The sequence below is a fragment of the Stenella coeruleoalba genome (assembly GCF_951394435.1).
Source record: "Stenella coeruleoalba genome assembly, chromosome: 14".
NCBI classification, from domain to species: Eukaryota; Metazoa; Chordata; class Mammalia; order Artiodactyla; family Delphinidae; genus Stenella; species Stenella coeruleoalba.
In genome coordinates, this window is record NC_137160.1 from 21,305,597 (window position 1) to 21,319,376 (window position 13,780).

Below are 13,780 nucleotides of genomic sequence, written 5' to 3' on the forward strand. Positions count from 1 at the left end.
TGACGCTCTGCATTCCCAGGTTTTCCCAAACGCCTTGGGGCCACATAATTTTGCCTTCCTTCATGATCCATGACCAGGTTGAATATATAAATTACGCAACTTGGGATATGTTTCAGAATGAAAGGTAACTCTCTTTATAATTATTCCAGGACATCAAGTGTGACCAGGACTATCTTGTGCAAACTGGAAGGCATTCTTACCCTGCAATGACTTTTTTTTTTTTTTAATGGGGCCATTTTCCTAAACTATTGTTTAGGAACATCAACACTAAACTTAACATGGCAGAATCTAAAGAATAACTGAGGCATAGAGAAATTTAATGATGGACCATTGGCATCTGTGTCAGCAAGAAAAAAAAAATACTGGTTTTTACAACTGTCTTCCTCAAAATAACTAGTATTTGCTTTTAATTTTTATGCTTTCTGAATGCAAAACCTTTTTCCCTCATTGTATACTCTTGATTTCTTTATTAAATTCCTGCCTCAGTGGAATATCAAACACTTTTCCAATTGGAAATAAAAGGGCACTGCAGGCTACAATGGGATATTCTCTTTGATTTCTTCCCAGGCATAAGAGTTACAAATTAATTTAACTTCACAGAGCCTCTGTCTGTATCCTCAGTTTCAAGCTAACCTACTGTCCACCTGCTGGCTGCTTAGCCAACCCCCATCTAGTTCTGTTTTAGGAAATTCAGCAGGTACCATGTGTTTTCAAACAAAAGTAGGTATCCTAATATGTGCTCTGAGCCAAAAATTCCACAAAACTCCTTCTAAATCTTTTAGAGTGTCTTTCATTAAAAACCAGCCTAATCCACACGGATCACAGGAATCTAAATTTATTTAATGAAAAACAAAATCTCCATCTGGCTGAAAGCCAAGGAGCTTTGAACAGAGAGGAAGAAGGGAGCCATTTCTCAGAAGCTCTAGGATTCTATTACTTTCCTTCCTTGTTTACACCAATTCAGTGCTAAAAATGGCATTCCCTGTCTGTAAATACTCCTACATCTGTTCATATTTCCTCTTTCCTTCTCCATGTACACACACATACTGCTATTTGTAGTTAGAGTTTGGAAGAAGAAAGGGAGTGTCTATTCCTATCATTGGCATGTGGTTATATCCCTTCTGTCTCACAGGCAAATTTTGAGTCTATCAGTTTCATTTTACAGCAGATCTGAAGGAAGTGATTTTTCTTTTACAGAATGATTTTTTTTTTAAATTTTACAGCTGACAGTAGAATCCCAGAAAACAAATGTTGCCATTATGCTGTGTCAAAGTTAGTTTAGGGAACCTAGAAATCTTCATAATTTATATAAATGCATAAAGCAGCACTTATAACTTTCCAGAAAAGTAATGGACTTGTTATTCTCTCATTTTTGATAAAGAACCAAAAGTATTCAAAATATTTCCTCTTTGGCCAATGTTGAATAAATGAAGTTGTGCCCATAACTCTTGACTAAACGTGTCTTCTTTTATGCTCCAGGAATAAACTGATGTCCAATAGGACCGAAGAAGAAAGTTCTACCAGTTCTTTGATTAATTTTTGTGACTTTTGCACTCATAGGTTATGGGTTTTGCTTCCACACACCCTTGGAGAAACCCTCTTGTTTGTGTATGAAACAGGGAAGACTACCTGACCCTTCCGTCACCCACCCAGGGATGCTTAATGTCACATTCCTAGGAAATGCAGAACTGACCATACGTCAGCCCAGTAGACTCAGGAAAAGACAAGCTCTCTCCTTTTCAAGAAATGTTTATTCCTCCTTGTGGAGGGCAATCTCAAGCATATTGTGTGAAATAGCAAATTTCATTGAGGGAATGAAATTTAAGATTAGATAGTAGAATCAATATCTAAACTCACTAAAGGTCGAGGATGAACATAGATAAACTAGTGGATTTGGTGAAGGAGAGACCACTGGTGACATTAGAATGACAGACTTGGCAACAAAAATGTCATAGATCTCCCAGTATTCCAAGTACTTTCAACTTGGAATCCTGGACCTTGTTGATCACCCCCAAAATAGCACTGGGAGATGAAGATTTATTCTTAGCAAATTCAAAAAGCAAACAGACGTTGTCTACGTGTTGTCTTACATATCCACAGTAAATCAGCTTAGATTTGCTAACATATGAGACTTTGTTGCATTTAAATGGGATTTCATCAACTCTGTGTGAAGCACTGGTTATCTCAGTTATCTTGCATTGGCTAAAAGACCTAACTTACAATAACTAATTCATATAATATAACATGCTTGTCCACTGGTTTCTGTGCTCTGCCCAGCTCAGGCTCCCCAGAAAGGCTGGATAAAGTTATCATATGAGGGGAGGGGGGCAAATCATGACATGGAACTTGGTCAGTTCACTGCCTGGGCAGTCAATTTATACAATAAAAAGTATTAAATCTTCTTTTGGTCTGCTTTCTATGACAATATAAACTGACTTTAATTTTTTTAAAAAAATATAAATGTAAATGTCTCCTATTTTATGAGATTGATTTTTGACCTTTAATTGTTGTATTTTAGCATGGCCTCATGGTTTTGAAAAATTAGAATTAGAATTTGTCTAGCAAACTTCTACACTTAAACATTACACTTAGGCAGAATTGTGGATGAATGTGGATAAAATAATAAAAGAGATCCTTGGTAGTGAGATTTGGAAAGGCTGATCTAGTCCAACTTCTAAACAGCTAAGGAAACTAAGGATTTTAGAGGATTAAAAGACTCGGCAACGACTAACAAAGATAAGATATTAAGAAGTCTTATTTACTGGCTAACTCTTATTTCTAAGCCAGTGTCTGTTGTGATACATCATATAGCCAAAGAAATGATGTTGACAGAGAGGTAAGGGTGAAAATCACGTATCAGTGAGTTACTACAAAGGAAATAGTTGCAGGATACTCTGACTTCTAACAGATGTGAAAAGGAAATGAAGAAAATAAAGAGTACTATGGACAAATAGCACAAAACATGTAATTAACTACCACTAGGTCAATGAATACTTCGATATCCAGAATCAAAGTCAGGTAACTTAATAAAAGAAAAATAATCTTGATATGAGAATCAAAATCTTTAAAAGTGGAATTTCTAAGATGCTAAACTATGATAGTTACTAAGGACTTAGCAATTCTAGGCATTATACTTGGCCCAAAAAATTGCAGCCTCATAACCACCCTATGAAATTGTATGAAATTACACTCTACATTTTGCAAGGTTAATAAATTAAGACTTAGATTAAGTAATTTGCTCTAATTGCACAACTTGCAAGCGGTAAAATTGAGATTTGTACTTTGGTATCAGACTCCGTGCTTTTCACACTTTTATCATAATAATAGTAACTGCAAATTTTAAATATTAATTAACTGATCAATATGAACCAAATCCATGGTTGGTCATGGTAATATGTCTGTTACTTTATTCTTTTCTAAGTATAGATAAGAGAGAAGCAGAAGAAATCATTTTATCCAACTTGGATCTATGAAAGACAAGTGTGCCCTGTTTATAGCATGGCACAGGAAATAGTTTTAGTCAAAACTAGTCCAAAGAAGGAAAGCAAACTATGGGAAAATCCTTCAAAGCAGAGAAAAACATTAAGTAGAATACAAAACTATCAGGTAATACAGTAATGTGATTTGCTCTTCACTTCCCTGTTTCTGTTTTTCTGAGTGTGTTTTATGCCATTGAATCCACTGTTCAAAAACCTTTAAGGATCTCCGATCACGAATAAAGTGAATAGAATCAAGTCTAAATTCCTAGACATGGGACTCAGGGTTCTCCATAAGGCAGGTTCAGCTTCTAACTCCAGATTGATCACCTGCTATTATTATTCTACAAATGGCTATCTCCTGATGACCTACAAAAGTAATCTCTCTAAAGACTTTGCAAATTTTCTACCTAGAATTGATGTATCCCTTGTTTGTGTTGATTTGGAACTAGAGATATTTACCTAAATTTACCATTCCCTGCCTTATATTAGTCATATGGCTCTGAATTAACTGTCTGGCTCGATGGTAAATTTCAAAACAAAGAATGTGTCTTCTTTGTTTTCCTCTACAGATTATTATTCTGTAGAAATTATACAAATAAATGGTAGGAAAGTGTAATTAGCTTTGAAATATAAGTAATATTTAATCAAACTAAAAAGTTTAATGCAGCCATTGGTTAATAATAAATTCTTAGAGATGAACATATTCTGAAACTCTTTTAAAACCAAAAAACACAGTTTTCCTTTTAAATAATATGCCTTTGGGGATGGTTTCTATTAAAATTTATTCCAATAAAAAATAAATATTATAGAGAAAAATCATTCAAAATATATTTTAGTCCAACTTATTCCATTAAAAGCCAATGTCTCTAATTACATAGATATTTAGTTCAAGTCTATCCATGATCCAGAATCATCTAATTATAGTTAAACGAATGAAGAACAGATTGAATTACCAATTGATCAATTCAATTAGGCCATTAAGAAAACTGAAATCAGAGTTCCAGTGTATGGGCCAGTTATTTTAGTCAACCTAGTGCCCAAAGCAGATTTATAATTCATCAATTCAGTCTACTGTTTGGCACTCAGACATGATGAGATCTGAATAAAGTGGACCTGACGATCACTATGGCTGTTTCAATCCCTGCTACATTCTCCATCACAGACAATGAGACATTTTAAACCATCTCAACTCTTAGTGTTTTGTTATCAATATTTCAAAAAAAAAATCCTTTACAATAATTTAATAGTAACTTGCTCTGTTAAAAATATATAATTCCCCATAATTTTGTCTTCAAACATTAATCAACAAATTAGTTACCAATTTTCCTACCTTTTAATGAAACAATAATTATTCATTTAACCTTGAAAATATACAATGTTACGAGAAAAATCTCTTTAAAAAATTTGTAATTTAATTTGAGCACAATAACACCACTACCCTGCTCCTAATCTCAGGAAAAGTGCCACTACCTAGCTTCATCTGAGCGTGGGCTCCATTCCCTCCCTCTTGAGGCACATCTGATATGTCTCCAAGACCTGTCCTTACTATCTCCCCACCCATCTTCATTTCTGAATCCTTTCTGATACCACTTTAGTAGCAGCTTTTGATCACTTCTCTCCAGAATTAATGCTGTACATTCTACCGTATCTTTCTTCCTTCAGTTTATCGTCCTTGCTTCCAAGTTCTCCTCCTTCAACACTTCCTATGCCCTATGACCTAGTTAAACAGAATGCGTGCAGTTCCTCTGAATGTGTGCAGTTCCTCTGAAAAGCTTTTATCTCTATTTTCTCTGTGTTTTGCTGATGCGGTTCTTTCCTCCTGGTGTAGTCTTCTCTTGGCCTAGCTACTACTTGTTCTTCAAGACTGGCACATTGTTTTTCTCTCTTATGTAAGGGGATGACACTCTGTATGTCTTCTTTCAAAGAACGGTCTACTTGCTTTATCTGTTTCACCCACTAGACAACCGTTTGCGGGGGCATTATCTTTTAACTTTGTATTCCTAGTAACCTGTGTGACGACAGGTACATAAGAGTCACTCAAAAGCTTGTTGAGTAAACTGCAACTGCTTGCTGGAAGACAGCATCTCGAAACAACTATTTGATTCTTAAAATCTGAATTTAATAAATCTCTGTTACTTGGTGATATTAGACACCTGATACATAAAAGTGGCAACCTGAAATGTATTCTACATAAACTTGAATAAGGGCATCAAATTACATATTATTTAGAAATGGATAACTCTCCACACATATGCACACAAATGAAAATACCCTCTTTATGAACTGCGGTAAAAACAAGTGTTGAACAAAGTTGCAGAACTTCAAATTGGCATTTATGTTTCAAACTAAAGGGAAAATAGATAAGTTCATCAGTCAACATGACCTTTAAATGGCCATGGAAGAATGTATTTTTTTTAAAGAGTGGTAACCATATACGTACCACTTTAATGCTTCTAAGTCATGTTAATAATATGATGGATTTCTATTTTAACTGTGTCTATCTTACCCTATTAAATACATGTTACAATAGAGAAAGGGCAATATACCTGTGTAATTATGACTTCCTCAAACTGGTACTTATAGAAAGTGGAAATTGATTCAGAAAGGATTAGCACAATTTTAAAAATGAGGAAACGCTAAATGGCAACTAAAAGAATTTTGTACTTGTGGATTTGTGAATTTGACCTCTATACCAGTTTGCAAACTCTGGGATAAATGGGACAAACATGGTCTTCCAGCAAGGTCCTTTATGTGGTCAACAATACACAATACAGGATTAATCAAGTATGCTAATAATGTGTGTGTGTTTATTACCTTAGCTCATAACTCCTTTGTGAAGTTTATACTTGAATTCATAGAACTTTGAGAAAAATTCTCATTAGATGTAGTGATTTAAAAAAAAATACGAGTTTTCATTCAGGTAAATAATACCCACACACCTCCAAAGTACAACGACATATTCTTGATTTTAGCCAAATTAACAATATGAAATTCGGCTTTAAATAAATCTCCATGGATTACAATGCAAATGTGTTTTGCAAGGTGAAGAAATGAATGTAAATGGTGATTTGATGATTATGTCTCTGTGCCTTTCAAATGTTTCCATTTCATATTTAATATTTAATTAGTCCAACTTTATCCCTTAATACCACTGGAAAACACACCTTTCGGTCGTATTAACATAGTCAAACATATTCTTGCCAATTTTCTACGTGGCTTACCTGGGCTTCGCATCTGATTGACTCAGATGCATTATTAAGGGTATGTGAATATAAATATTTAAAATTTTTGTGTATCTAATGGATGCGTAAATAAATGCATGTACGTGTTGGGAATAAATGCTGCATTTGCATCTGTCACTGCCTAGAGGATGGAAGGCAACAGTGTCACTGATGGTTGTGGACACATTTAAGTCAGTATCCCTGTGACTAACAGAGGAGAGAATACACAAAAGGGTTAGAAGCGGTTTTAGAGATGTCCTAAATTGAGGTCTTTGGAAACTTTCAATCACATTGCCAGTCTGCATTTGGAATGACTTGGGGATGTTACCCTCTACCTAGCAGAAGGACTTGTGACCACTACATACAGAATGTGGAGACGAGCCAACGCCAGTGCTTTGACAGCGAGTCTGTTACAATTACTCAAGTGTTGCCTTCTTTGTGATTCTCACAAATGAGTCTAAATAAACCCTACAAGTAAAATTAAATGAGAAAGTATTGATAGATATTACATAGATATAAGATAGTAGCAGTTATTGGAAGAGATCTTAGAAAATATCCATTCTAACCTCTGATCATTTAGGAGAGAAAAATGAGGCCAGAGTCTTAGAGATTTTCCAGGGAAGAGAAGGGGAGATAACAGATGGAAAGAAACATTTTCCTTATCATAGTATCAATCACACTTTATTGTAATTACTCGTATGTCCATGTTCACCCAGAATTCTATATAAGCCAGGCTCTGTGTCAGTCTCAGTCATTGCTGTATCCCTAGTACTTAGCACAATGCTTCACAGAAATGAGTGTATGAATGGATAAGCAAATGAATGTTCAATATTAAGCTGGGGAAGTCTCTTAACCTTGCTAAGCCTCACCTTCATCCTCTGAAAATGGGGATAACAATAACTACCTCTTAGACTATTACCAGAGGAGAATCAACTAACATAAAAATGTTTAGCAATGAGCTTTGCACAAAGAAGCACTCATTAACTATTAATGGAATGAGTGAGTGAATGAAGCCAAACATAAGGAAAATACCTGTTTCTGTTGTACCAGAAAGTTCAACTACAAACCATGGAGAGATAAGAAAAGCTTTTGGCATACCCTCATCTAATGGTTCATTTAGAAAAGAAGAAAAATATATAAAACTAAATGCAATACACAATACAGAACTTAAAAACAACTACTAAATATGTGTTAAAGGAAAACTTGCTCAAACAACTCTAGAAAATATAATTCTGAAGAGAATAAAGAGCGCTAATCTTATCAGCAATACCTGATAAGATTCTCACTTCCGCTTCATTTCCTGTTCTTGAGCTGGCTGGATTCCGGGCTAAGCATCGGTAGATTCCAATGTCTCCCAGTTGAAGTCTACTGATTTGCAAGGCTCCAGAGGGCAAGACCACCACGCGGGAGTCGCCCGGGATGGGAGTCAGGTCTTGTTGGTTTTTCTGCCAGTGTATGGTTGGCATGGGCTCCCCAATGACTTCACACTTGAGCAGCACTGTGTCGCCCATGAAGGCAGTGACAGATTCTGTCTGGGAGAGGAACCTCAGTGGTCCTAGGATAAACACAAAGAACAAAGGGTAAATCTTTCAGAGGAGGCACAGTAGTCACCAAATAAAAAATCACACCTGTATTCTTTTTAGAAAATTGTATTCTATAAAGCATCTTCTCAAAATACATCTCGTTTGCTCTCCACGTTTTACCACATTACGTCTGGCCCAACAGTAGTTTCCGTGACTGAAAAATGATAAAGATGTTGCCATTAACCTCTAGAAGCTAACTGTTTTGTTTTTATTGGGTAATAAAACAGCCTTATAAAACAAACAAAGCAGGCAAGATCATCCTAATTTTATACATGAGGGAACTGAGGTTCAGAGAAGTGAAATCCCACATGCATTCACACAGTTACTACAATGTAATCCTGCCAAGGGGACCTGGTTCTTCCAAATTCTCATCCTATGCTCTTACTGTTAGCCAACTTTGGACAATGGACTATGAAGTTATGGGGATTTATGAAGGACTGGCCATATGACATAACCCAGCGCAGTTTCAAGAAAGATGAGTCTTGAAATTATAGTAAAAAAGAACAATCTTTCATGGGCTGACTCCTTAAGGTAAATGACCATCAGTATTCGCCAGTTATAGCTGTGGTGAAATGAAAAAATGCTTAAGTTGGAATTAGACCAGTTTGTGTTTCTAGTCTGGCTGGGCCACCTACTCTGTGTGAGTCCTTTGGTAACTTGTTTCATTTCTTTGGGCTATAAAATGGGATAGTAGCGAATTCAACAAATACGACGACTATGATGTTCATTTGAAATAACATGTAAAAAAGATTCATCCATATGGATGATTAAGCAAACGTAGGGGAAAATGAAAAGACAAAAGAATAAATAAACTGGCTATCACTGAGCATGAAGAATGGTGAGAGAGAAGCCTCCTCCATCATGATGCGGTATATGAGAAGGGTAGAAGCTATCTGGAGCCTGCCCTCTTGAACCCCCTTTTATGAACAGATGGATATTTGTGACCCTAGTTCTTTGACCGTGAAAACATTTTTTGTGATTACAAACAAACATATTTGAATGAATTATGTCACCACTGATGGATCACTGGCAATTTTACTTTCTAGAGTTAATCCAATTAACTAATTTTAATTTCTTGATTTGTGTTGTATTCATCACAGTTATATTCCAATATTTTAATTTTACTGGAATTGGTTTCCCTGTATGTGCATTTCACAATAAAATTTGATTCATTCATCAGTTTGGGTTTCATGTCAAGTTTTTCTGATCATATTTGCATTACTGCGATTTTTATTTTATAGATCTATTATAAGTAGGTCAAAGTTTCCTAGGTCTCAGTTTAAATTTTGTCAAGAAACTTTCTACCAGTATTTAGTCAATAACAAATTCTAATGTGTTCAGCTTTAACTACTGTTAGGTTTATTTGGGGTCCATTAATTCTCACAAACCTAACTTTCCCTATAATCTGATAAAAATTTTGCTGGAGTGAAAAGGGCAAAGGCAAAATGACCTAGGTTAAAACATCATAATTTAATATGAGAGACAATCAGAAATGCTGTGGAGAAGTCTCACATCCTAGGCTAAGGTAGCATTTCATATCCCAAAAGACTAAAAGATTAGTCTTTTGAGCCACAGGGTAACTGAATCTATGAAAAAGGAAACTACATCAGTATCACATACGGAATAGATTTAAGTTGCCAAAGATGGTCTACCACTCACTACCGCCACACTCATAAACAGACCTACAGATCTGGAGATGTGGCACCATGGTTTAGCAAGGACAATTGATTCTAGACCAAAGAGAAATATGAATTTTGATGCATGTGTTAATTTATCAATGGAAATATATCCTACACTTAGGTATTAAAATTACTCATCTGGAATCCAGATCCATGGAGCTATCTGTCTCAGCAGTACAGATGTGTCTACAGTGGGAGCAAACCACATGCCTAATTTTATTCTTCTCATTTAGTTAACTGGAAATAATCTATAACTATGCTGGATCCACCACTGAATGAAGATCAAAAGGAATCCATTAACTTGTGCCCTAGCTCATTGTTCAAAGTCCAATTTCCAGGCTGTCTGTAGCGTATAATCTTGAGTGTATTCAAAAGAAGCCACATTAATCTACTACTGATTGGCTTTGGTATGGATTTAAAGCATATACTTGAACAGCGAATGGTTTATATATACTACACAAGGCAAATCTGCAATGAGTAGTGTCCAGATGTTGTGACGGTTATGTATGTCAAGATATTTTTCAAATACGTTTCTGACTTGTTTCCTTAATAGCTTTCTTCTTGGTCTTCACATCCCTACCATTTTATTTTATAGTTAAGGAAACACCGTTGGGAGTAATTTACCCACACATACAAGTTATACATTTTACACAAAGGAGGTAAGAATAAAATATTTTTGATAAGTTGATAAAATATCTGGATACTTCTATATATTCAGATATATGGTCCTGTACAAGTTACATACACTGGATAAAATTCTAAATATGTATTTTACATCTGAATGTCTGTGGTATTCACAAAATTCACCTAAAGAGTTCCAGAGCATAGAATAAAACATAAAATGAAAGAGTAATTCAAATTGATACTCAACAGTTGGTTCCTTTATATAAACTTCATCTAGCTGGAAGAATCATAGATGAGGCATGAGATTATATATTAATATAATTGGGCTTAATGGAGTTGGCTATTGTTCCACATGCTTAATCACTATGGTTATTTTAGATTTTAATAAACAGGGGGTTGGAATTACCGCTTAAAATTTAATGATGCGATGTTTGAAAACTTCAAATAGTTGATTATTTGATATAGTGAGAAATTATAAACATGATTTGTAGCTTTTTCTTTGTGTCTCTACAAAGGAAACTCCAAGCATCAAAAAGAAATTCTAGGTTTACGAGGTTCTATACGGCTTGAATTAATGCTTCCAGTATTGTGCTGTCTTTGATCACTCTCATCTCGTGGTCGTGCAACAAACCAGCAACAGTATTAAAAGAAGAAGTTACAGGCTATCAACTTAGTACTATATTTTCAAGGCAGAGTATGAGCACCTACGTATGAACATTAAACTCACTATAACTCATAAGAACGAAATACAGTGTTTTCATAAGAGTCATTTAAGGCTCTAATGCAATACAAAGATACACGTATAATTTTAACGAGATCTTCATGAAAAACAGCTACCCACTCATCAAGAGCCTGCTCATGGAAAAAGCCTGGTTCAACTCATTAGATCACATTTGATAGACTGTAATCATAACACGAATGGTATTCCTATCACTACTCTTTTCTTACCTAAATCCATTCTAAACATAGTCAAAAGAGGAGCATTTCTAAATCACCAAAGTTTTTTTTGTTTTTTTTTCACTCAAGAAACTCTAACATTCCATTTTCTAATACTGTCTCATACCCTAAATCCTGGTACTCAAGAATCTAATACAGTGTTCCTTCCAGGCTCATCTTCCACAATTCCTACGAAAGAATTCTTGGATTTATTGAACAGGTCTATACCTGGCTCCCTCTTGATCGTATTTCTCATGAAATTTCCTCTTAAGAAGTATACCTTCTCCCCTAACATCTCCCTATCAAATGTGTCATCATTCTTAAAGTACTAAGTCAAAAAAATCCTCTTTTCCTTAGTCTTACTTACCAGAAATCATCTCTTAATCTTTTGAATTTTTACAGAACTTATAACTTAAGATAGAATGACATAGTTGACTGTATAAATAAAAGGCTGACAAGTGTTTATATGTTTGTATATGTGTTTTTTCAGTCCACAGAATATATCAAATATCTACTGAAAGAAAAAAACACAAATGTTTACTGAGGTTCCATGTCTAAGTAGACTATTACAAGCATGAAAATTTTGATAACTGCATTTGAGTGTTGGTGTATCACTTTCTAACATACTCTGTGGCAGTTTAGGATGGTGAATAACACACCTGGGTGCAAGATTACCTTGGCCTTTTTTTTTTTTTTTTTTTTTTACAGAATAGAGACGTTCAATGCCACCATAAAACCATAAATAGTGACGGATCATCTCTATCCATTAAAAAGATGCCTTTTTCCCTTGGCATCAACCAACTGGGCTGAATTCTAGGATGGGGCTTTTGGTGATTTTAGGAACCAAGTGGAACCTTTCTCTTCTCCTTGGGAATGTCCCACTTTCGGACAAGAACAGACGGGGGGGAGGGGTTTGTTTGTTTGTTTAATTGTTGCTCCTTGCCTCCATTTGATATCAGTTGGTAAACAGAGAAACGGTACCAAAACAAAATGAAATGAAAAACCCAAAGAACAAACAGAAAACCCTAAATCAACCCTCAAGGTTGGTCTCAGGGTTTTACATATGACAACATCAATTCAACCCCCATGCAATGTGATTCCCTGGAGAGCTGCTGGATCCAGACCAATGACACAGGAGACCTGAGTTTTATCACTGACACTATTCTAAGCTCCTTTATAAATTAACTCCTTTACTCCTAACAACAGCTCTTCAAGTATTACAGTCTCCACTTCACAGATGGAACTGGAAAGGGAAAGAAACTCATTCAAATGTTTACATTATGTATGATGGTTTAAAAAAAGGTTTTGTCCTGAGTGATACTTCTTAAAATACCCTATTTCCCCAATCTAAGTGAAAATGTCCCCAAAGGAGTTTTTTGTTTAATATAACAGTACTTCCTGACTCTTCAACCCCCAAGTATCAGCACAATACTAGAAAACTCTGTTTAGTAAGTATATTCTGCCCTAGACTGAATTTTTACAGACAAACTTCAGCCTGATGTATTGTGCAATTGAAAATAGCACACAAACCTATGCCTGGTTGTTTCCATGGAGGCCTTTCATTATTAGCCTTGGGGAAAGTCTGTTTCCCAGAATGAATTATACCCAAGGTTCCTACCTTCACACCTAGCCTGGCCCAGGATTCTAAGACAGCTGGACTTGTTGGAAGTGTCTCATCCCAGCTAACTGACAGGTTTACACATTACTCGCACCTCTGTACATTAACAAAGACCAGCACCTATTAGTGCGAGGTCAGTTCAGGAACCACAATAAGGAAAGAACACGTTGTTTTACATATGGAAAGATCAGGCACGCGTATATGGGAACTCCATTTTATCCCCTGTCCTAGAAATGATAAACATAGATACTTATAACTTAAATTTTATAAGCTACTAATAGTAAAAGTGCCTGGGCTTCAGCATCAGAAATTTTATTGATGTTAACTATCCTAATTACAGTTGTATAATAAGCATTAAATGTTGTTAGCAAGAGATATATAGCCACTATGAGAGTACCGAGGAGAAATGGGTCTCACCCTGTTTATTTCGATTTTTGTAAAGGATACTTCCTAATTCTCTAACACTAATTTTTACACTAAAAACATTCATTAAGTGTCTATTTATATAGGTTACTTTGTTAAATGTTACCCAAGGCCTGATAAACAGCCATAACTACAATTCTTTTCTAGAACATTTACTTACTATACTATCGGGTGCTTAATTACCTGGGATTTCATAGTACCAACACAGTATCAGAAT

At 35.4% G+C, this 13,780-nt stretch overlaps 1 protein-coding gene across 1 annotated transcript in view; it reads right to left on the bottom strand.

The window, feature by feature from the left end:
- DCC (DCC netrin 1 receptor) overlaps positions 1-13,780 on the bottom strand; it is a 1,193,354-nt gene that overhangs the window by 636,188 nt on the left and 543,386 nt on the right. The window contains 1 exon segment of the mRNA XM_079943413.1: positions 7,971-8,255. Coding sequence (XP_079799539.1) covers positions 7,971-8,255 — 285 coding nt within the window.